Source organism: Rhopilema esculentum, chromosome 10 (assembly GCF_057945365.1).
Source record: "Rhopilema esculentum isolate cy_ngs chromosome 10, ASM5794536v1, whole genome shotgun sequence".
Lineage (NCBI taxonomy): Eukaryota > Metazoa > Cnidaria > Scyphozoa > Rhizostomeae > Rhizostomatidae > Rhopilema > Rhopilema esculentum.
This window is the reverse complement of record NC_142824.1, coordinates 15,325,988-15,351,941: the sequence shown is the minus strand read 5'-3', so window position 1 is coordinate 15,351,941 and position 25,954 is coordinate 15,325,988. Positions and strand designations below refer to the sequence as shown.

Here is a 25,954-nt window from a genome sequence, read left to right as displayed (position 1 = left end):
TCGTTTAAAAATCAGCCTCAAGATGTGCTACACACAATTATTACAACCTTAATCTATAGTGCACTTTACAATCTATCTCTTTCTTGCTTTCATAGCTACTTTCAGCTAAATCAACTGTCCATAGAATTGGTACTCGTCAGGCTACAAGGGGTGTTTAGAGCTCTTAAAAATACTACCTTGTATACTTATTTAATAATTTGGTCCGATACTCAAGTCTTGTAGTCAATGGCAATACCGTTGCATTCCTGATTTTTTCAGTAATAGTCGGTAAGTAGCCATGTGATAGTCCCAATTACTGGAGTGTCAGATTGCAGGAGATGTGAATTCGCACCAATAAATTGAAAAGGTAGTTTAAGCATGCATCAGCCATAAATCACTGTCGGTTGGATTCCAAAATTTGCTACAAGTTGGATTTCCGGGGAAACTTTGAGGCGCTTTTGGTACCGGGGTTTGCAAGACTTGTGATCAAGGAATTTGATCGAAGCGATCTATCCCGGGGACAGTTATTTTGTACCGGGGAGGATCTTGCCTTGCCCGGGGCAGAGTTTTGCTAAAATCATTTCACCGGGGAATTCGACGGGGCAGGATATGCCGGGGCACTTAGACAGGGGTGTCATAAACGTCAAACACAACATCAACTCTCTTTACATTCTTCAACTTTTGATCAAGAAATGGCAAAAACCTATCTGATGCATATTGCTTGAATGTGGTACCACGTATTGGAAGTAAACCGTTTACAAGTGCAGCACCAATGGTAATCATTATATTCACAAGTGGTATGTCAGACATTGTTGTGGAATCTACTTTGACTTCAAAATATTTCGTAAAATTTCTGATCTTAGCTCGTTGTTTTGTGATAGCGCCGGTGGAAAACTCTGATTTTCATGTTAAAAAAAACCTCCAAGTTTGCCCTCTTGGTTTTGGCAGGCAATGAATAATCTTTAAATGAAATGAAATTCAATAAAAAGATTAACATCACAAGGGGGTAAATTTCTGTTTTACTCGGTGTATCATCCAGGGGCGGATCCAGAGCAAATTTGAAGGAGGGGCAGTTGGTAGTGGGGGCGCTGAAATTTTACAAAAATTGGTTGCGAGAGTACGCTATATACAACAATTTCAGATCCATTTTCAGAATAAACAACATAACTTTAAGGTAATCCTTGAAGCAAATTAACCTATCGCTCTCAGAAACTTTTTCACCAGATTCTCATTCTTCAAAAGAAGCGCACAATTTCCAAAGAAGGGGCGCCAGACTTGCTTCAACTTGTCGAGGGTGGGGCAACTGCCCCTAGTTGCCCCTCCCTTAATCCGCCACTGGTATCATCGTTTTTAGCGTATCAAACTGGCTAAGTATGCTGACTAACATGTTATCAAGGCAACCAGATCAATAGATACAGGGAATGATCTCTGAGAGGTCTGGAACCGAGTGCGCTGTTCTAAAAATAGCACATGGGGTAAATTTTAGGTTGGCTTTCAATTTATGTTTTTCAGCGTATCACGTTGGTTTAGTCTGCCAATTTTCTTGCTTTTAGCATAATTCGACTAATAGATACAATGAATGATTTTTCGGAAGACTGGGGCCAAGTACCCCATTCTGAAAATAGCACATGGGGGCAAATTTCAACTTTATGTTTTTCAGCGTATCACGTTGGTTTAGTCTGCCAATTTTCTTGCTTTTAGCATAATTCGGGGTAAATTTTAGGTTGGCTTTCAATTTATGTTTTTCAGCGTATCACGTTGGTTTAGTCTGCCAATTTTCTTGCTTTTAGCATAATTCGACTAATAGATACGGTGAATGATTTTTCGGAAGACTGGGGCCAAGTACCCCATTCTGAAAATAGCACATTGGGGCAAATTTCAGGTTGGCTCCAAACTCTATCTTTTTCAGCGTATCAAACTGGCCGTGTATGCCAATTTTCATGCTTTTCACACAAACCCCACAATTCGGCATATAAAATGGGAGAGGACGGCCTACTGGGACTAAATTGACTATGGAGATTCCAAATCCAAGATGGGCCAAAAAAATTATCACCGGAAGTGGCGTCATCAAAAAAATGATAAAAATCTTTAAAAATCAGAAAAAGGAATTTTCTTCGATTTCATCACTAGAGCGCTGCAGATCTTGCAGTTTTTTAGCGGAGGGTGTGCGGGGCCCTGCACAAGATGAAAATAATTTGTGTGAAAAATATTTTTGGAATTAGTTTCACAGCTTTTTAAACGTTGACGATCGAATACTTTTCTCATCAAGCCTTTAAGAAACGTTTTTCTCTGTATATCCTCTTAGTGCCATTTCTTATTTTCTATAAACAACACTTGTACCATCTGTAGGCCAGATCATTCTCTCCATCGTATGTCCAACCAAAGCTTAAAGGAAGTTTCTCTTACAATCTTCTTTTGATAATATAACCAATAGTAAATGCCTGCGTCGACCAGTATGGATCTGGTTGTAGAGCTTCTGAGAACCTGTTTTTCATTGCCTTGCGAATTCTTACTCTTGTCTGCACAAGTGTTTCATCACATTTCCCTTTGAATGATTATTTTTGCACAAATTTGATCGCTTTCGCGAGAATGTCTTTCCAGAACACTCCTAAAGCTTTATAAAATGTTAGCTTATCTTACAACAGCATTACCGGTGTTGTTTCGCAGCCAATAACTGCTTGAACAGCCGGTAGGTTTTTGGAACTATCTAAACCCAGGTAAGATACGACTTTCCAAAATTAACGTACTTCTCGTTGTCAATCTTTAAGGAATATTTCCTTGAAGGCTTTTCACACAATAAGCAGAAAACTACATTAATGTTCTTTCGACAACTAATACATTTTTATCGATGAGGCAAGAATGGAATATCAAGTGGATGGTAAAGCGTGGTAAAGTAAATGTCTCTACTCAGAAAATCCAAGCATGTCACAAATATGATGCTTCTTGTCACAAAGAGACAATTTGCTTAGACGAAAGAAGAAAAAAAGCAAAGAAATTGAAATAAGAGAATGCAATTACAAAGACATTGGCACTCACCGGCGGACAGCCTATCCTGCAGTTCTTCCTTCTCTCACAGACATATCATTACTGCCTCTTCCCTCTTCCCCCTTTCTATTTAAGGCGACCCCCTTCCTAGCGATAGCCACAGGACTGCGAGTGAATTTTTTTACCAAAATTTTCTAGCAGAGCAAGCTGCTTTTTATCACGTGACCACTATGGGGCGTGTCCATTCAATTTGAGATAGAGGCTAGACATTTTTGTCTTCTCGTTCAGGCGCACATTTTCCTATAATAAAGTGGGGGCCCTGACAGAATTCTTATCTTTACCAAAGCTAATTTTCCTAGAATTCATTGGGGGCTTCGACAGAATTCCTGTCTCTACCAAGGCTATTCTATGTACCTTACCGTAGGGCCACTGGCAAGCCCATGTAGCGGGCTTCGTAGGGGACCTAATTAATTACTAATATTTTCCTTTCCAATTTCTGCTTTCTAGCTTTCCCCCGGAGACAGTCGTTTTGCGGGCAGGTGCATCAGCCGGGAAACAGTTCCCCATTGTTGCCACTGAGTATTATTCTCTAGGCAGTCAAGGGCTGGTGCACTCGCAGGCCCACTTTCTGGATAGGATTTTTATAATATGTACGTTGCGTGTGGTACTTCATCCAGAATAACGATAATATACACAAAATATAATAGTTTGATTGTTAAAAACACAATGATCAAACTATTGTATTTTACCAATCAAACTATGACATTTTCATTCTGGTACTAATATTTATTTGCTAACTATATTACAGACCTGTCAAGTTTCAGTTTTGAAAATGAGTGATTTTTTTTAAAAGGAAAGTTAATTTTTAAATGTTTGGTCGTCATAAGCGGATCTTAACCGATCCAGAACGAATCCTGACTGCCACACAACAAAAAGCAGGACCCAGGGGCGTAGCCCCAGAAACCTTACTTTTGCCACGCCCTCTAGTTCTTCGGAAGCGCCCTTTTGAGCAGAAATGGGGGGGGGGGGTTGAGGGGGCTTTATTTTTCGCCATTCTATGCAGTTTTTATTGAGAAAGAATTTATAACAGTGGATAATCATGAAATAAATTGATCTGGTGGATTTTGACTGTGCAAATGATTGCAAAAGTGCACAGCACTGTTGACCAGGAATGCAGAGGAAGTAACGCAGTCGAACAAGCAAGCGGAGCGTCGTAGTGTTACTGCTACCCCAATTAATAATTAAGGGGATAGACCCACTTACCGTCATTTTTTGTTAAGTAGCCTCAATTTCATCAAGAGGCTAGGCCTAGCTAAAGTTCAAGGCTTTGGGAATCATAAACAGAACGTTAGATAGAGTTGATATACAGAGAAAATGGATCTTTTCAGTGACGATTGTAGTAGAGACCAGGATTACTACGTTGAAGACGAAAGTGGAGATGAACAACGTAACTGGAGGTAGGAAGCATATGGAATAAATTATAAGACCCATCCCCAAATTGAGCTATGAGTCTCTTATCTACTATCTTCTATTAAAGGGGTGAGCAACCTGTTGATAATCAAACGAAAGTTGTTTGGAGAGAGGGCCAGATCCTTCAAACCGTTTCTTTAAGCATGTCAGACGTAATAAGAAAAACGGATGTGATAGTCTTGTTATAATAATGATAATAATAATAATAATTCAATGACATTACAATTTTAAATTTTTATTCGATTGCACTACAGTTACAAACCTCTACATTTGTGGAATGTTGCCCAATCCCTCAAAGATTCTGCTATCTTGTAATCAAGCAGGACAAAAAGAGAAAAAACATCTCTATTGTCTTGTTTGGTGAAATTAGAGATTTTATAGTTGATGTCCAGGACAAAAGTGGCTTCCACATCTGCTTGTTTGATACTCTGTCCAGCAAGGTCATCTTCTTGATAGCTCTGAAACCCCTGGCCTGTTCAGCTTCCAAAAATTTCCCCACATCCCCTCTACATATAGAGAAGGTAAGCCATCACTGTTCTTTCCCATACCCTTGTCTTGGTTCTTTTTGAGAATTTCCTATAGGATATTCTGAAATCCCTCTCTGTTTGTTTAATGGGACATCCCTACGGTGTTTTGCACTTGGTGCTAAGTCAGCTACCAAGGCTAATTAAAAATATTTTGTGCCTGCGAGCAGAAAGCTGAGTAAAAAATGTGCCTGCAAGTAAAATAGGGTGCAACATATGGTCGGATATTGATAAATTGCTAATCTTCCTTTCTACTGAGTTCAACTCAGTACTGTTACACCAATTTATATTAAGTACCAAGAGTTTTGGAATTCTTCATATTTTCTCTCAATTATTTCATTCTAACGCTCCAACTGTTTTGATTTGGACACCTCAATTGTCAACTAATGCTCAATCAGAATTTCTAATCACCTCCTTGTGGTAAAAAAAATTGCAAACTGTAAATGCTTGCAGTTAATATTCATCCATGGGTTATAAAAATGAAATAAAAAGACTATCCTGTAAATAAGAGTTTATGAAATTCTTGCCCACTCTCCAGTTCCATTCATTTGGCTGACATCAAAATGTTTGATTCTTGTAACTTAGATGATTAGGTTCCAGAAGCGGTTGCAAAACAAGTCGTAGATGAAACAAATGCTTATAAGTGTGCGTTATTTCAGATTCACATTTGGTTTCTTGTGAAGAGTATTCTCTACTAACAGATGATTCAAACAAAGAGGGTGAAGGATTGAGTTCATCAACCCACACAGGGAAGGAAGGCAATGAGGGTGTGTTGTCGGACTTGCTTGTGCAGTTAATCGGAAAGCTTGGGAACATGTCTATGAAAATTGACAAAATTCATGAAGTGATTAGAGATAAAACTAAGGAGAAATAAAGGCCAACAATAGCCATCACTCGAATAATTGATCCTTTTCTACCCAAGAGCTTTTTAATGGGCAGTTGCTGTTCATTAGCTGAAATCCTTACAAAATTTTGTAAAACTGCTTATGAACCAGTTGAGAAATATGACAAATGGGAGCACTTGGTGGGAAAAAGATTGGCCGGATCTGCTACTACCTTTTCAAACTAGGGGGACCTAATACAGATTTTGAGCCTCTCGTATACCTCCATTTTGTGAATCAGTGGGATATTGGGGGCATTAACCATTCAAATAACTTTCTTGCAAAAGTTTTACTGTTTATGTCAAACAAGGTTAAGAAACCCTTGACAAATTTTTTTGCCTGCCCCTTAGAACAGACAGGTTTTTGACCAGCAGGAAAGATTGGAGCTGATAAAGCAACATAGAAGCACAGATCTCAGCAGTTTGTAACATTTACATTCCTGATTCTCCTGGTGTGCTGCATGCATTTTCCCTTGGTCATCCTTTGGTAAAACGTCATAACAGTGAAAGGGTTACTAAAAGCAGTGCAGAATGCCTTCAACAATATGATATCGCCCAGTCTCAGTTTCTGGGAGGGTCTTTGATGTTGCTTATTTCTCTCTTGGCGTTCCTGATAAAGTATATTTATATTTTAGGCTCAGCGGGGATAAGAAGGAGCACCATGATAGTTATTCAAGTGGTCTGATTGGTATAATCGATTTCATCAAATAAGAACATCTTCAGTGAAAAAGGCTTTATAAATTAAACGATTTACTTCAAATTATGCAGGCTATTTATTGGTTCTATTTACAAAATCCTTTTTTAAGTGGTTGATTTTTGTTTTTTGTTTTAATGTTTTTAAGAGTTGTCAGGTTGCGACATTACACAGGCTTTTTCTCATTTCAAAGTTGAAAATCTTTGCTGTGAAAGATTCTATTCCAATTAAGTTCCTTTGAAAATTTGTGTCGATGCTGTAACGATAAGGGTTCTTGTCATGACGGTGAAGAACCAGTTGATAACCAGCTCGTTGGTGGAGCGACGGGCTAGGCCTAAGCCCCGAACAAGTAACGCACTCCTTCTTTGAACTTTACTCTATTGATTCAACAGAAAGACTAACTTTTAACAGAAGCTAATTAACAGGACAATATGAGCGTCATGTTGAAAGACAAACGCATTGCCATAAAAAGGCATTCACTAACACAACAGGACTTAACAGAAAATGTTACTTTAGCACGCAACTGGAACATTTTTAAATTGAATAAATATAAAATCCAAACCGTTACATATAAATCATGCAAATGTTCATCAGGGTGAATTCTTTACAACCTCTGTGTTTTACTTTTTTTCCCTTACTTCCACAAATGCGTTAGTTGCTAGACTGCATGCTCGACACCTTTAGCTGAAAGGAACGCGAAGGATGTGTCATTTCTAGGAAAAGGGTGACACATCCTTCGCGCTCCTTCCAGCTAAAGGTGTCGAGCATGCAGTCTAGCAACTAACAAATGCAGCGTAGCGAAGAGGAAAAAGGTAATAAATGTGAAAGAGGGAAGGGTGGCGAGTGCGAGAGTGTGAGTGGTGGTGGTGGTGAAATGAAAGTGTAATGACGGTGGGTAGCGTTTTTGAGAAATGTTACAAGCTTCAAGTTTCATTTTTATCTTGTCTTGGGCTGTAAATCATGGCCATTACTTCTTTTTTAATGGAACCGGTGAAGTTGAGAGCATAGAGGAAGTTATAGAAGTTTGTGAATAAAAATCAGATTTCAGCGAGGTTGAAATTTATGATTACAAAGCACAGTAGATAGAAGGTTATTCATTTTGTTCATATGCAGAAAGTTGCTTTGAAGGTCCTGTCTTTCATGTTTTCCTTCCAACTTTGATATTTTTCTATTTTATAATGCATTCAAATCAACTTATTGATAAATTTTACATTTTCTGAACATTGCCTGCCTGACTCAAACAAGGAGAGCAATCTCATATCCAATGCCAAAATTTTAATGGCCAGATCTGAAATAGAAGTTTTTGAAATGTTTGGAAAGGCTTGCAATTCGCAATTCAGGTGCACGGTCCTATGTATTTGAATGGCGTGAATCATATTATGAATCTTAGCTCAAAGACACATGAATGTGAGCTCAAATACAACAAAATATAAAAAATTATTGTGCCAAAGAGCGAATCATTCCGTGGAAATCTCATGAGCCTTTGTACTTAGATACATGGAATTTTTTTTGTTTTGGTGACAGTCTTGTACCACTTTTTGAATGAGTAAATTGCTTTTGTATTAAGAAAACTGAAATCTGGTAACAACAGATATTTAATGTCAATTTTTTCACTTCAGTTTCCCTGTCAGTGATTTCTTTTTTCATCCTTTTTTCTTTTCAGTAGTTATGGTCACTGCTTCTTCCCAAAGATCATTGTCATCATTTCTTCCAGATGTGTGATAATATTATTTGTCTCACGTAAAGCCTTATTTGCTGTCTCTTGACTTTAGGTGTTTTTTGCATTTTTCAGACGAAAGCTTCTTAATTTGTTTTACTTCTAACAATTTATTTAATTTTTTCTCAACTCAGATCTTTTTTACTGCTAGCTCTGGTGATGAAGTTGAGGTGAATCATGAACTTGAAGATAGCACAGAAAGTTTTGAAAATGAATTAAACAAGTTAAAGGAAAATGTAGAGAGAAGAAGTATGTTTCATTTAATTCTTCTACATTATGCTCTTTTTAGTTTAGGCTTTATATTTGTATTTTGCCAATCCTTTACAATGTTGAAATATTTTGTAAAGCATATTTCTGGTGTCTAATTCAAGTTTTCCTGTCTCTGATGTCAGATCAAAGATTGGCAATACTTTTTGTGACTGCTGGCTGTTACAACTTTTGTAGGGTTAGATTGTGTTCCTTTTTCATGGATACTGCTTCTGAGATAGTGGCGGCTAATTAGTTTGAATTAAGTAGTCTTGCCATTAAAGCACAGCATCCCTTGGCACTTTTGTCACTGTTCTACTCTACTCTTTGTTGAAGTTTACAATCATCTTGTCATGTTGATTTCCTTGCATGTTATGGAACTATATTTTATACTTGTGAAAATATTTTCTTGTGAAAGTTCTGCTTGATGTAAACAATTAGACTAAATTTGGGATGTTCCTATTGACTTTAACAGCAAGCAGAAAGCACGTTTTGTAAAAGTCTGTATTCTGCCATCAGGGAACATTTTATCGTAACAAGGATACTAAGATTGTTGTTGAAAATGTTTTACAGGGTCCTTTGGCATGGATAATGACTTTAACATGGATGATGAAATGTATAACGGAGTTGCAGATGCTGCTGAATCAAATCGGCTTGGCAACAATGGAAAGCAGCCGAATAACGATGACCTTCTTTATGACCCAGATATGGACGATGATGATGCGAAATGGATGGAAAGAGAAAGACAAAAACATATTCCAAAAATTCGTAAGTTTTTATTACTCACATTTTGTGATTTTACCACAATTGGTGGCTAAAACTGATAATAATAATTGTTCAGAGTGGACATAAATCCATGGATTTTAATTTTAGATACAGTGTCAAATAGTTTTAAACAATACAACGATCAAGATATTTGGAAACAGTGAATAATACGCCACATATTTAGCGAAACTGTTCGAAATAGCTGCTAGATTGCCTAGAGAAAAGTTGCATCATTTTCACATCATAAGAGCTAAGTTGTTTACCTTGTTTTCTTTTATTGTATCTTTGTGGCCTGATGATTTTTATTTCATTTTAAGTTCATTTTTTAGTAGTAATGCTAAGGCAGTTTTTCTTTGTCTTATTGTAGCGCACAAGTCTCGTGAGCTAAAAGAGGGCGAAACAGCTTCTGACAAGACCAAGGGTAATGTTCGTAAGAGCGATGCAATACTCAGCTGTCCAGCTTGCCTGGTTACAGTGTGTATTGACTGTCAAAGGTAACTGAATTGCATGATTTTCTCTGATTGTCGACTCTGATGTGACCAGATATTTAACTGTTTTTTTTATAAAATAAATATATAAAGTTAAAGGGAAACGAGTCTTAAACTTTTTTTTTATTTTTTTTTTATATCCAGATAAAATTTTACAATATAAATTACATTCTACTTTACTTGCTAATTACTCTACGATACTACAGGTACGATACCATGGAGAGCAATGGACAATGCCAACCCCATGGCCATTACATGCAACTAAAGAAACAAATACGAACGCTACACTTACACTTAATCAATGTTGCAAAAAAAGAAAAGAAGTATATATATATATAGAAGATTACAGGTACAAGATAATACGTTTTGAAAAACTGAAAATGGCAAATAAGTGGGTGAGACACAAGACTAAGGGATATTTGATGAAACTGATTTTATGATCATTCAAAGCGTTCCGTTCTTGAAATATACAGAATAGTAGATTCCAAAATGAATTTATTTACTTCAAATGGCAACTTTTTGTCGCCGTACAAAAGAATCTGTAAAAGGATAGGATTAGGAACGTTGGTAAATTCAAAAGAGTGCAGTACTGGAATGACATAAGCGAGGAGGTCATGTTTTTGTTCTTCAAAAGAATGGCATGACAATATGAAGTGCTCCGTATCCTCAAGACCATCGTTGATCAGACGCATCGGGTTGATTGTGTCACTAAAATTATGACTGAATTTGTAGAAATTTAGTTTGCTCAACCCTACCCTAAGTTGAGTTAATAAAGAAAGCCCTCGTGGGTCATAAATACCGAAAACAGAGTTAGAAAGTGGTCTAATGATTGACAGCAATCTATTCTTGAATATATCAATGGAAGGCGATTCTCTGATTTCAGGGTCAAGCTGATTCCATTCATGTAAGCTGTTTGGGAAAAAGCTTGACTTATATTTTTCAGTTCTTGCTCTAATTTGTCCAACAACGGGTTGATTACGAAAAGCATAATATGATTGAATCAGCTGGGGAATAGGATCTCTTAGATAATCTGGCATCAGATTGTTAATGATCTTGTAGATCATGAAAAGTCGTCTACTCCATCTTCTCAAGTACAGGGATTCCCATCCTAACTCTTGATACAGCTTTTCACGAGAGGTACCTTTCCATGTTCCTGTTACTGCTAATGCTGCAGAATATTGTACCGATTCGAGTTTTTGCATCAGGATATTGCCGCGGCTATTTGAACTGATTTCCTTGCATGGAAGGTGGTAAATCACATCACCATAATCTAAATGAGGTCTGACATAAAGTTTATAAAGCATATTCAAGATTTCTCGAGGAAGATATTTTGAAAGAAACTTCAACATTTCCAGGGCCGTCGAGAGACGGGCCGGGCCCCAGGGCTGGGACTGTCATGGGGCCCCACAGTCGAAGGCTACAAAAACCTTTTTTAGATTACGCCCTTAGCAATGCAGTTAGATGGACTGTAAAAGGCATGAATTTTGAAATCAACGCCCCTGAAACACTTGAATTTGTATTTTAAGGTCTTTAACAGAACATGTAATTAGTGACTATATAAAACAAATCATTAAAACAAATCAGTTTAAAAATCAGAGTTAATTCAATGTTTAAAAAACTGCTTTTCTTGCTTTCCTCATGGCGAAATCCTTAATCTTTTCCCACAATCTTTTCCAGCTGTCGTTCGCTCCCCAACCATCAGGAGAAGCCAATTTTGATTTTGAACCATTATTAATAGTGTGCATGGCAAACAATAGAGTGCAGCCTTTGTAGGACTGAAAACAAGCCAGCTTCTTCTTACTACCTCCCAATTTTGCTGCTTCACATTAAGGACCGTTGTTGGAAATTTGTGGCCGTCGCAATCTTTGGGAAACTCTGGAGGATGAGGCAAATGACCAGTTCTAACAACCTTTTCTAACTCCTTTATCGTTGGAAATCCGGTCAATGTGCCGACATCAAAACTAGATGATCCACTATGAACAGTATCTTGATTTAATGACGGATCAGTAGTGCTTTCTCTACTTTCTGGGGTGTCATGGTCTACCGAAGCAGCCAAGCCGTTTGTGTCTTCTTCTTCTTCAGCGGTGCTTTGAACAGAGCTTTCACCAGGTTTATTTAAAGTTGAATCACCTTCCTTGTCTCTTTTGTAAGCACCTACCTCAAACAATGTGCGAGAGGCTTTCTTTGCTTCTTTTTCTCGCATCTTTTTTCCTGCTTTTTCTGAGCACCAGACTTGTGCCTGTAAGATGACATCGCAGGGGTTGGTTGGATCGTGATCCCGCTTAGTGATTTTGATTAAGACTTTTATAGCGTTTGGATTTGTCTTGGTTCTTCGCATGTGCTTTTTCTCTGGTGTACGCCGTAAATGGAAAATTTAGTTTTACGTTTATGGGAAGTCCACACAAGGAATAACTAAAACATTTGACCTAAAAGTAGATATATGTAAGTGCAATCGAATTTTTCGGCTTCCGGAGAAGTATATTGTGATCGTATCGTCAATGTTTTAATTATAAACCTTAACAAAAAAAGGCCCTCATCATAGACCAGCTTGTTGATCCCTTGTTGAAAGAATAAATTTCGAATATCAATCGGGTCATGGGCCCGCCCTGCCAATGCTGCTAATTGAAAACTCATAGCCAAAAATACATACCTTATTTTCTACGGGCCCCCTGGTAACTACCCTGGTTACCCCCCCTCTCGACGGTCCTGAACATTCCTATTGCTTTTCTTGATTTTGCAATAGCTGCATTTATGTGACTTATAAAAGAAAGCCTAGAGTCGAGTGTAAGCCCAAGATGCTTATGCTCGTCCACTTTCATTACTTGGATATTATTAAAAAGTCTTAAACTTGAGTTTGCGGTAAACAGATGTAGTTTGTTTCTGCTGGGATTCTCTAGTGTTCTTACACTTGTACGTTTAAAGAGTTGTGCTTAGCGTACATATTTCACTTTCAACCATTTTCATTATCTGGGTGTTTAAAAAAGATCTTGTCAAAAGTATGATTTTGATGTTAAGCGCAATCCTCAGGTTTTTACCTTCAGAAATTTCTTTTGGAATTTCAGAAACATTTTACTGTTTTTTGACGTCATAAGAGGCACCATATGACAACAATATTACGGGGGCATTGTTAAAGTTTTAAATAGTGTGTTTCAAGTACATTTTTTAGGAGAAGACGGTGACAGCATTTTTTAAAAGAGAACTTCCTCTAGGAGACACTTCCTCTACGAAAATTTAATAGTTCAAAAAGTTATGGAAATTCTTATAAAGAAGTTGCTTTATAAGCATCAAGCTATACGATTTCTTCTAGAGAAACATGCCCTTTATGCCTTGACACAATATCTTCGGCTTCATACTTATTGTATCATTGTTCTATACCAGTTTTTATTACGCCTTTTATCTTTTACGCAGACACGATATATACAAGACGCAGTATAGAGCAATGTTTGTGCTGCATTGCAATGTCTGCAGAGATGAACTGCTTCGATATGAAAATAAACGAAAAAATGCAAGAAAAAGAAAGGATGGGCCTGGAAAGTTAATACCAGCTACTGAAGACAGTAAATCGAGCGAAGTTTATAATCCTGTTAAATGTACTGAATGTGGAACTGTTTTGGCCGTCTATGATTGTGATGAAATTTATCATTTCTTCAACGTATTAGCAAGTCAAGCCTAACAATTATTCGAATTAACCTTTTGTAAATAGGCAACAGAATTTGAGTTAACTTCACTACTTTAGTCACTCACAGCATTCTGAATGTTTATTGACTCTTGAGTTTCTCGATTTTTGTTTGCGTACCTTTTCAAGACATGTCAACGCTTTTTAAAACAACTGGTTCAGAAGGAGCCCTATCTTCAATTCAAACTGAACATTAGAAATACTCCTTTTCACTATACCGATATCAACCATGAAAATTTCAATTACTGTAAAAATAAGTAATTTGTGAAAAGACAACTTTGAAAATAGTCATATTTTGATAATTGTGTCTTTTATATTCCACTTTGATATTTGTGTTTGTTTTGTTAATAAATTTGGGGGTCACAAGTCAATTGTTTGTAGATAAACAAACAACACGGCGACGAGAATCCAATGTATTAAAACAGAATTTTTAAATAAATTAAGGTTAATAAATACTTTCGCCCCGGCATGCAGGGGCTGTATGAAAAATCTAATTGCCAGTCAAAATGAACCCCCATAATTTCCGTCACTGCTTGCCTCAATGTCTTCCAATGCTGAACATCAATTATCCTACCTTTTTCTCTTTGTCATTTTTGTTTTTTCTTTTGTTATTTCATATATAAATGGATTCCATATATATTCATATTAGCTATTATTTTTGCTGAGGATCCCAGCAAGCATTCTACTTTTTAATTTGAGCTATACCAATTATTTAGAAAAATGTTGCTAGAAAAACAAGTACTAAGATTTGGTATATGCAAGCACCATAAGCGTACGGCGGAATTTTTACAGGGGGGGGGGGGGGGGGCGGTAGGATTTTTGCCCGAGTACAGAGGCATGCATATATTTATGAGCCTGTTGGTGATAAGGAGCTTGACATGAAAAATATTTACATTACGAGTTCTTTTTTACCGAAATATCTAAAGTAAAAACGGTCATTTGAGCAAACCAATCAGAGACATGTTTGGGGTGACATGCTATCCTTATCGATTCTTCTATAATCTCTACTGTTCAGATCTAAAAGTTTGATGTAATTTTCTCATAGATAAGGGCAGCAATGTATAATATTTTCCAATATTTTATGTAATATCACTTGAAATACTACTATTAACTCTTGAATTCGACTACAGTAAAAAAAAGGTGAGTCCCGACCCTTTCTATTTCCAAATGTATCAATCATCGCATTCATGTCACTTTTCAAAACTTTGTTTGAAAATTTCCTCTCGATGCTAAGTAGTGCCAATGTGAATCTCTCAGCCGTTCTTGGTCCATGGTTGATCTGAGATATGTTTTCAGCCGTCGAAGGCCACTGAATGATCTTTCAGCTGAGCAAGATGTTGCTGGAATCGTTGCTAGCAATGATGTTGTTTCATACAGGAATGGCAGTACTTGATGCAAACCTTGTTGAAACATCTTCTGGACAAGCATTGCTGCATTATCACCATACGATTCAGACGCGCTTTGCTTCTTATAATTTTCAAAAACCATCTTATCATTTTTAAGGCACTTTTGATCGATTTGATAATGCAACGATATTGACTCGTAGCTTTCAATCTTTGGGTTATTTGAAGTCATTTCTGCCCGACTATTTGCGGAGAATTTTTGAAAATTTGCCCAACCGACATGGTTTTTCGAAAACTGGGGGGCTGCCGCCCCTCTCAGCCCCCCCCCGGCCCGTACGCTTATGGCAAGCACATTTCTTACGTTCTGGGCAAAGTCGTTGCATCTTTATAGCAGTTGTCTCGAAACTAACCAGTGACGGTTTTGTTTTGCTTGAAAGAGTATAATTAGGATTTACTTGAAAAGGGCTGCTGGCTTATGTTCCGGGATTGCCATTTTAGGTCAATATACATTTGAACCTCAGTTAGTCGAACTACCGCTATCTCGAACTGTTTTCCATCTAGAAATAGTCCGGATTGGTCGAATGAAATATCATATCGGTTTCGGCAAATAAAATTGGCAAGATCGAGGGTAATGCAAAAAGTACAAAATAGCAAAATAGCAAATTCTTATCTAGCATTAGCAAAATAGACAAGACTAGATTCTACTGCAAAATATTTGGTACTTCAACAGCCATTGACTGGCCAAAAAAGTTATATGCAACTTGATGTCAGAAAAATCCTACCCTTTCTGTGGTTCCTCTGACTGAGTAAAAAGGGAACACTATTTTCAAAATTCTTAATCTCAGATTTCTAGCCTTTGACTACCCTTTCTCGGAGTTTTTCGGAACTCGCATGATATACGTATGAACAGCGAAGTACGTACGACGTTTGAACAACGAACTGAGCCGGCCGGGTGGAGAGGCCAAGTGCTATTGATCGAACTTGAATTTAGTGCTTCAAAACAGGGCACCTTGTTTTTGCTCACAAAAAAATTGGGGGGAAGGCATGGCTGTTCCGGCCCCCGGGGGCGTGCGTCCTATTGAGCTTTGAGGAGCATCGAGCGGTTCCAAATTTTTGAGAATCGAGGCTGCATCCAAACGAGGTGCAGTAATTACAACTGGCTTCCTCAATCAATTTCTCAAATTTCAGTTGGATAGAAAGTTTCCTTTGCACGCATTGAAGCTCGTAAGTACATGTCATCCTGCTATTTGTTTGCAAATGAAAATGAGTATTGCGCTTAAACTTGTATGGTCAAGTCAAATCATTAATATCAGGCGTTTTGGGTTTGGACTTACCTAATAAAACATTATCAACGGTGATGAGATGATAACAAATTCTGCTACCCTCCCTCTCTCTGTACAAAGAAAAGGTGTTTTGTAATCCATGCCAGCCATGGGGATGGGGAAGGGGGCACTTTGATTACCTTTGAAATGTAGGGCTCACTATTTTCTCACTGTAGACATTAGAGAGGTTGGTTTCAAATGATACATTTTCATGGTACAGAATTAAAATTCAAGAATCCATTTCATTTAGCAACATTACAAGGTAGATACGAAAGAACTATTTACAAAAGCATAGCCTTTATCATCAACATAAAGAAGCAACAAATTATGGAAGAATTTTCATGAAATGTTGCCTAGGACACCGGGATGAACCTGATAAGTATCCAAAAAAGTATACACTTATACCAAATTGCACACTTGCACACTTGAAATTTTGGGCTTGCACACTCGAGATCTCAGTTGAAATTGCCATACTCTTCAATCTGGTTTCGGGGCAATACCTTTTTACATTATAAATATCTAGCATTGAGGATTCTAAGCATTGACCATTGCAAATACTCTCATTCAAAAAATATCCGCACATAAAACTCTTTTTTGTACTAATGCATTAACATAACTCTTGACTCAAACTCAAACTCAACAACTTTTTTCAGCAAATCAATTAATTACATATTACGTCATTTAGGTGAGTTGTTTAAAATTCAATTATTAAATCCAAAATTACAATAAGAACATTAAAGAAAGAGAAAACAACCCCATATAAGAATAAATCAGCTGACGGACACATGAAAAAAACTCAAGATAGAGCTATCAAAGCCATGTGCCCGGATGATGTGATTTGACGATGAGTATACAATTCATTTTGGTTTGAATAACAGTAAGAATGAGATAATAGAAATGTAAATGACACTATAAAAAAGCAAGGAAATGAATAAAGAAAAAGAAAATAAAACTATATTAAAGATAAAAAATGGGAAAATTAGGTTTATAGTATGTGCTGGTATTTTCATCATATTCGATTGGATGCTGATATTTACCTAAGGGGTACTTTGGTCCATTAGCATCATTTTTTCAGACAATCATTTTTAAGATAAGCTCAACCCTTCTTTCTCCTGATTCATCTGGCATGATGATCTGTTCTGCCAACATCAGGTTCAAGACAAATCTCTCCAGCACAGAATTATTGGGAGTCTGGGCAGACTGTCAAAATGCTATGTAAGCAATGTCCAAATGCAAGAGTAAACAATGCTGGATGTTTTGATTTTTCCTTAGGCACCTTCAGTTTGCGATAAAATCTTTTAATCAAAATTCTAGTAAAGTCAATAGGGTTATATAACACATAATATTCCAGTCGATCATAGTAATTCTGAGGTTTATCAAATTATATTGTAACCCTTGACAAAGTTTGATGCTTTTATCACCTTCATCATGAAATAAACTACTTACTTATCATCTTATAGAATATTAGATTGTTTTTTTATTTTCAATTTCAGAGTTACTCGCAACACCTTGGAACAATAATTATGGTATGTTTTGTGTGCCTTTTAATTCTTTTTAGCATGATGGTTTTTATAAAAAATTGTCTCTTTGTTCATATTTTGTTTTATGTTATAAACTTTTGGATATCAAACTTTCGGACAAAAATTTGTCTGAAGCTTTTTTTATCAGAGATCTATGTTTGTTGAAAAGTTTTTAGTGCTAAAGTTTCAAATTCTAAGAATTTCAAGAAAAACAGAAAAAATGCATTGAATAATCAAGTAATTGGCCATAGGTAATATTTTTCATTGAGGATGTTCAGCCTTTTTCAACAAGAAAAATGTGGCTCTTGAAGATTCTCAGTATACTTCTTTTTCAGAGGCTGTGATGCAGCTTTAAGCTTTGCAACGCTAGCCCAGCTTTTCTATTACACCAATATTTTTCAAGCTACAGCTGGTTTCAGCATCTCCATTATTTTCTCCAGGCTTTTTCCACCCTTGTCAGGATCACCATTGCAGATTAACCTTTCTCTAATCCTTCTCTGTCTGCTGCCTTGTCCTCAGTGACACCAACCTCCTTCATTTCTTTGGCCTTCCCTGCTTTTTCTCCCTACCTTTATGCTTCTTATTCTTCTACCCATGTAGGTAAATACCTACAATATTGTCTCTTCTGGCTACATATCCTAACAATCTAAGCCTAGTCTCTCTGAGTTTTCCTTTTAGCACACCAACTGATAGTCCTTTCATCACCCACTCATTCTCACCTTATTCCATCTTTTAGTTAGTTAGGCCCAATGACCATTGCAACATTTTCATTTCTGCTACCTGCATCTTCCCTTCCTGTCGTTTTGCCCCTGTCTTCCAATCTACCCCACCAGAGTTATCCATTCTACTTTTTTCTCATCTCTGTGCACACTACCACATAGTTTGCGAACAGCAATTCTCATGGTGCCTCTTTCTGCACATCTGCTGTTAGGCAGTCCATGATAAGGCAAAAAGGAATGGACTCAGGGCAGAGCCTTGTTGCAACCACACTGCTGTTTCAAAGTCTTTCATGTTTCCAGCTGTACTTCTTACTCTTGTCTTGCATGTCCCGAATGAGTCTCATGTATTTCTTGTTCACTCCCTTCAGCCTGTGAAAGTTCCACAGTTCCTATCATGGCACTCTATTGTAAGCTTTTCCAATTCTATGAAGACACAGTGCAGATCCTCCTGTTCTTCTCTGTATTTTTTTCATCACTTGGCGAAGTGCAAAGAAAGTTTCAGATGTACTTTGACCTGTCGTAAAAGCAAACTGTTGCTGCGACTATGTTACCTTCTCTCTCAGTCTTCTATCTACGATCCTCACCCGTATTTTCGCAGTACGTGTCATTAATTTCATGACCCAGTAGTTTCTACAGTCTTGGACATCGCCTTTATTCTTAAAAATGGGTACTGGCTCTCCAGTTATCAGGCATTTGCTTCGTCTCAATAATATTACCAAATATTGTTGTCAGACATTCACTATCTGTCTTGCCGAATGCTCTCTTTGCCACCACAACCTCTTCCTAACTCGCATCCTCTACCTCTGTTTCTTCTGCTGGCTGTATCACATTTTCTTCTCTTAGATTTTCAACATCCATTAGCACCTTGTAGTACTCCTTCCACCTTTCTCTGATTTCTGTATCTCCTGTAAGTACCATCCCACCAGTGCCCTTTATAATTTTTGCTTGATACACGCCCGTCAACTTTTTGTTCCTGTGCTTTGCTATTCTCATTGCTTTCTGCTGTCTGTCTTTTCTCTCCAAGCTGTTAAGTGAGTCCCTGTATCCCGCCCCTTTCACTTTAGCAACCGCCATCTTTGTTACCTTGTTTGCCATCTTGAAACCTGTCCTATTCTTATTTCCCTTGGAACATATATGGAATAAAAAAAAGTTTCTGTCTGAATGTTTTTGTCCGAGATTCTCAAATATACTTCCAAAGGTTTTTGTCAAAACTTTTCTGACGGAATTTTTTTTTATTTCAATATAAGCCTTTAGATGCACTTAATTACGTCAATATGAAATCTGATTTGAAGTATGTAGTTGTGAATTTGCTCTTAATTACTTTTAATTACAGGCTTCTAACTTGAAATTATGTGACCTGGATCCTGAGCTCAATGATAAACTCAAGAAGTTTCGCAAAAACAAAGAAAAAAGCAATGCAGCTATAATTGGTTAGTCTTTAAAACCTGTGTTTAAAAATGCCTTGGATTGATAATGTTTTATCAAACATTTAGTTTTAAGATAAGATAAAACAGGCCACTACAACTGGTTTTTCCACAGTGACTTCTAGGGCACTAAGGTGACTTCCATGAACGCACAGTCTTAGGTGCACAAGATAGCAAGAGATAACACTAAAGCAAAATGTATTCTAAGCTTAAACTAAGAAAACAATTCAAATGATGTTCTTCAAAAGGGATAGATAAGATAAATGCCTGTAAATACTACACATTGCCCATCTCTAATGAGTATAAAGATATTCTTTTTCTAATGGCGTGCATTGACTTTGGCACAGGGCCGGCGAAACGTATTTGAAAGTGGGGGGGGGGGGGGGGGGGCCAAATATGAAGGTCTTGAAAGGGCTTAGGTTAGGCCAAAAAAATTTAGGATTATTGTATTTTAGGGATGGCCAGAGACTGTATCTAAAATTGATTTTTACTGAAGGAAAATCCAAGGCAATATCTTTAAGCTTTGTTTAATCAATATGTACAAGTTCAACAAAAGCAGGAGAACTATCAACTAAAATAAAAGCAAATTAAGCAATTTGTACACTTGGGAAATTGTTTTGTAACATCTGATCTTAAATATTTCGGAAAAAAGGTGCTTTTAACAAGAATCAAAAATAGTTTTAATAGAATTTACAATTGCATCTAGATTTTCTTTTTTAGTAGGAATGGATTATGGATACAATCAAGTGTTGAAGTTTTCTTGATTTTACTTCTTTAGAACAAATCTGCCCATCCCTGCTCAAAAATTTTTTTTTCGTCAGTTTCTTTCCCTGCCACATCGCTAGCAATTTCTCTCTTTTTGCAATGTTCCGGAGAAATTTGTTGTTAACAAATAGACCTTGTGAGCAGGGGCGGACACTTGATGAAATATTGGGGGGGCAAGCCTATTGTTTTAATAAGATGACGTCACATGTCCCATTGTTTTAGAACAAAAGACCATTGTCCTCTAAAGTATTGGGGGGGCGGTCGCCCCCCCTCGCCCCCCAAGTGTCCGCCACTGCTTGTGAGCAACGTTTAGGCAATAGAAAAAACGAAACTCTGTCAATTTGTGCTGGCACCAAGTTATTCTGGATCAGGTTTCTCGATCTATTTCCTAAGCCAAGCTGTTTCTCGCTGTACAACTTAGACAATGACCGATTTCTTTCATCCTATTTCCCATATTCAAATTTATATATATGTCTTCTATGGTAAAGTCATAGCAACCAAGCTAAATCTAAAGGCATATGTAAGGGATAACTAAACACAGTTACTTACAGAATGCTATACTACATTTATTTCCACTTTTGCCTAAAATTTTCCTTTAGCTCTGCAGAAAAGTGGGGGGGGGGGGCATGGCCCTAATATTAATATGTTTGCCCCAGCCTTCTACTCCCCTCTCTATAAGTTCCTTGTGACCTCCTCATTCGTTTTTCAACAAGTGACACCACATCTCCATGCTTTACACTGACTTGTAGGACAAATATCATGAAAGCTTCAGTCACATTGGTTCGCAGAACTCTTTGGGGTTATCAATGAACCATAATGTTTTAACCCGGTCCCAGAGCTGTAAAGAGGACCTACTTTTCACAATTTTGATTTAATCTGGGGCCCTCTATGTGGAAATATTTGCGGCCGTGAGACCCCCATAAAACCTCATAATTTGCCGCACAGCTCCTATTCAGTAATAGAGACTGCATTCCTATTAATCAAAAATGTTTAGTTGTCTATGCTTTTTGTGCTTATATGGAATTTGCTAATGTTTTGAATGCACTTTTTCAGTCTGGTAGCAAAGATTATTTAAAAAACCATTTGAAAATATGATATCCATATTAAGAATGTTTCTTTCCCTCCTCTTAAAGCTTTGATTGATACAGAGGCTCGGCAAATTAAGGAAGACACTTCTATTGCGGAAGAATTAGAGGTAAGTTACTTAGGATTTTTCTTAGCTCTGTATATTTTCTACTAAAAGTAGATATAGTGACTGCCGCAGTACAATTTTAGTTAAAATGACTGTCATTTTGGTATTCTTTGGCTCAAATTTATCATTCAAAGTGATTTATTTCCCAATAACTGGGCTGTTTGATACCCCATTTTTTCAGTTAACTTTTACTTTTGTGAACAGAATAAGGGTACATAACCTTAAAGATAGTAATGGTAGAATGATTATAATTATGATACACATAGTCATAATGATCATGATTATGATACACATTTGTGATTATGATACACATAGTCATAATGATTATGATTATGATACACATTTGTGATTATGATACACGTAGTCATAATGATTATGATTATGATACACATATGTGATTATGATTCACATAGTCATAATGATTATGATTATGATACACATTTGTGATTATGATACACATATTCATAATGATTATGATTATGATACACATATGTGATTATGATACACATAGTCAAAATGATTATGATTATGATACACATTTGTGATTATGATACACATTTGTGATTATGATACACATAGTCATAATGATTATGATTATGATACACATTTGTGATTATGATACACATATTCATAATGATTATGATTATGATACACATATGTGATTATGATACACATAGTCATAATGATTATGATTATGATACACATTTGTGATTATGATACACATTTGTGATTATGATACACATAGTCATAATGATTATGATTATGATACACATTTGTGACTATGATACACATTTGTGATTATGATACACATAGTCATAATGATTATGATTATAATACACATTTGTGATTATGATACACATAATCATAATGATTATGATTATGATACACTTTTGTGATTATGATACACGTAGTCATAATGATTATGATTATGATACACATAGTCATAATGATTATGATTATGATACACATTTGTGATTATGATACACATTTGTGATTATGATACACATAGTCATAATGATTATGATTATGATACACATTTGTGACTATGATACACATTTGTGATTATGATACACATAGTCATAATGATTATGATTATGATACACATTTGTGATTATGATACACTTAGTCATAATGATTATGATTATGATACACATATGTGATTATGATACAGATAGTCATAATGATCATGATTATGATACACATTTGTGATTATGATACACATAGTCATAATGATTATGATTATGATACACATATGTGATTATGATACAGATAGTCATAATGATCATGATTATGATACACATTTGTGATTATGATACACTTAGTCATAATGATTATGATTATGATACACATATGTGATTATGATACAGATAGTCATAATGATCATGATTATGATACACATTTGTGATTATGATACACATAGTCATAATGATTATGATTATGATACACATTTGTGATTATGATACACATAATCATAATGATTATGATTATGATACACATTTGTGATTATGATACACATAGTCATAATGATTATGATTATGATACACATTTGTGATTATGATACACTTAGTCATAATGATTATGATTATGATACACATTTGTGATTATGATACACTTAGTCATAATGATTATGATTATGATACACATTTGTGATTATGATACACTTAGTCATAATGATTATGATTATGATACACATTTGTTATTATGATGCACATAATCATAATGATTATGATTATGATACACATTTGTGATTATGATACACATAGTCATAATAATGTATAGATATACACATTAATGATTGCATCTCTTGAAGAATTCATGTTTTCTTGCCAATTGATTGCCCACTTTTTTCACGATATATAAGTAACTTAAATCCTTTAATGAAGGTAAGTGTTTCTGTTTTTGGCAACACATTAAATACTTTAAGCAGTGAAATGATTATTTCCTTTAGGACTTTGAAAGTCCTACGATTGAAGAAGTTGCAGAACTATTGCCTGTTCACCAACCAAGGTAGTTTATCGCTTCGCTTCTTTCAGCCTCTAATTTAATACTGGTAATTACCGAATGAGCGATTTTCCTGCATTTTTTTGACTTGAAATGACATTTCTTACATTGTATAGCTAAAATCTGTTTTACTTTTAACTAATTTCACTTTTAATTGAAAATAAAAGATAAATTATCAAATTAACAATTTAAAATTGATATATTTCTATTCCGAGCTTGGTCTAGCAGAACGCTTCCTTTCCTAAATTGATACTGTAATATTGCTGTTTATTTTGAAAAATAATCTTTGCACCTCTTCTGTTTTAGATTCGTTATCTACAGAAATGTTTTTAACCATGACGACGGACGCGTCTCATACCCTATGTGCTTCATATTCATTTCCCCAAGCGGTCAGTTGAATTTTTTCTTTGAGGTTTTCTTTTGTTGGTTTCACTGTAAACTCGTCATCATGCACCAGCCAGTTGGTATGATATCGTCATTGTCAGAATTATAATGGAAATGATATTTCGCGCCATTCAACTTAAAGACTCTTCTATTTCAGCGAATAAAAAGCGATTGACGCAAGAATAAAGCCAGGTTTTAGCTGAATTTATAGGGCCCATCTAAGGGCTTTTGCGAAGATGGATTTTGCTAAGTAAGAATTCTTAAGTAAAATAGTGGCTTTTTATTTTGCAGGTTGTAAGCCAGAGATGCAGATGATGTACGCAGGATCAAAACTTCATTTTATCAAAGAAACTAATATGACAAAGGTTTGATTTATTTTAAGTATTTATTGTATCGCACATTGCTTTGAAACCTAGCCATCGGAAGAATTTGCTCGGGATAGCTTTACGAATTCTTTAGAGATACCTGATTTAGTCTTTCAAAATAGGCCATCAGATACGACGTACAATTCCAAAATTTCCCCACACTTGCAATTCCAGAAAACTTTCTACCCATGTTGAAATTTTTTCAAGGAGAAGTAATGGAAAAGCTAATTGTACATATAATAGATTGAAAAACAATTCTCAGTGAACGTTCATGTTAAATTGCTCATTCATCAAAGACAATAGAAGCCATTAGGCATGTAACATTAAGCCAAGAAATCGAAGATAGTCGATTTTTAGTGCAGTGCAATTGCAATAAGGCCTCTTTCTTTAGAGCAGCCGCAGTGGTGGACAAGTATTTGGGGGCAAGCCTATTGTTTGTTTAGATGACGTCACATTTGACCATTATTTTAGAACAAAAGATCATTTTCTTCCAAAATATTTGGGGTTAACCGCCCTCCTTGGCCAAAGTATCCACCACTGAGCAGCAGGGGTGTAAAGCCATGTAAGAGGACTGGGCTTCTCTTGTTAGTGCCAAAATAGCTCTTGTCTACCTCATGCTGTTGTTATTTGACAATTTTTTGCGAGGGCCCTTCTTGCTCATCCCTACCACTGCAACCCTAAGCTGGGCAGGCAGTGAGGGTTCTATGAACCAATAAACTTCCATACCTCAACTCCCCAGACTGTTAGCATTCTCTTGAGCTAAAAATTCTTAAGTCGCTTTCTATTTGAATGTTTTAGGGACTGAATTTTTAGTAAACTTTATCCTTGCTACTATCTTTTTGCATTTCCGAGACGAGGCATACTATTTTTTAAGTCATGTTCATTTCTAGGTTTTTGAAGTTCGAAGTATAGAGGAACTCACAAACGATTGGCTGAAGAACAAGCTGTCATTTTTCTAATAAAATGTATGCTATTTGGTATTTGTACTTTCAGGGGTTTTCTAATCAACATAGTTCTTACTCAATTACTTCATAATTCTTAATATTTATTGTTATGATTAATGGAATTTTACTGTTCAAGGGCTTTAAATTGTTCAAGGACTGTTCAAGGATTTTACTGTTTTATGTAGTCAAAAGATTGCTAAGTTTTCTACTAAATAGAACAAAATGAAACTGTTATCATAGATTTAAATTACGATATCATAATTTTCTATATAAAAAACTATTAGTTTGTTTATTGGTTATATTGAATTGGGTATTTCGTATAAATTATCCTGAAATATTTCGGTTTAACATAGTGGAATAACACTGAATGTAGAAATGTTCATGGCGACTATTCTTTGAAAATTGGCTTTCGAGCAAAAAATATCTGAAAGGCTGAACTCTTGCATGTCTTTTTTCTTACTTGGGAGCACTTTTTGCCATTTTGTATATATCAAGAAGCTGTCCATATTCTCGACAAGATAAAAGCTTCTAAACAACTATACCAGAACAAA

At 36.1% G+C, this 25,954-nt stretch overlaps 2 protein-coding genes across 2 annotated transcripts; both read left to right on the top strand.

Annotated features, from left to right (window-relative positions):
• Positions 1-4,253: 4,253 nt before the first annotated feature.
• On the top strand, positions 4,254-13,496 carry LOC135687700 (E2F-associated phosphoprotein). Its single transcript, XM_065204341.2, has 5 exons — positions 4,254-4,421; positions 8,401-8,498; positions 9,069-9,263; positions 9,628-9,754; positions 13,157-13,496. The coding sequence occupies exons 1-5, from the start codon at positions 4,339-4,341 to the stop codon at positions 13,419-13,421; spliced, it is 768 nt and encodes a 255-aa protein (XP_065060413.1). The 5' UTR covers positions 4,254-4,338; the 3' UTR covers positions 13,422-13,496.
• A 2,376-nt stretch (positions 13,497-15,872) lies between these two features.
• Positions 15,873-25,844, top strand: LOC135687710 (glia maturation factor gamma). The gene is made up of 8 exons (XM_065204353.2): positions 15,873-15,991; positions 17,583-17,615; positions 19,662-19,758; positions 21,651-21,712; positions 23,658-23,716; positions 24,017-24,099; positions 24,386-24,459; positions 25,350-25,844. The coding sequence occupies exons 2-8, from the start codon at positions 17,613-17,615 to the stop codon at positions 25,416-25,418; spliced, it is 447 nt and encodes a 148-aa protein (XP_065060425.2). The 5' UTR covers positions 15,873-15,991; positions 17,583-17,612; the 3' UTR covers positions 25,419-25,844.
• Positions 25,845-25,954: the final 110 nt, after the last annotated feature.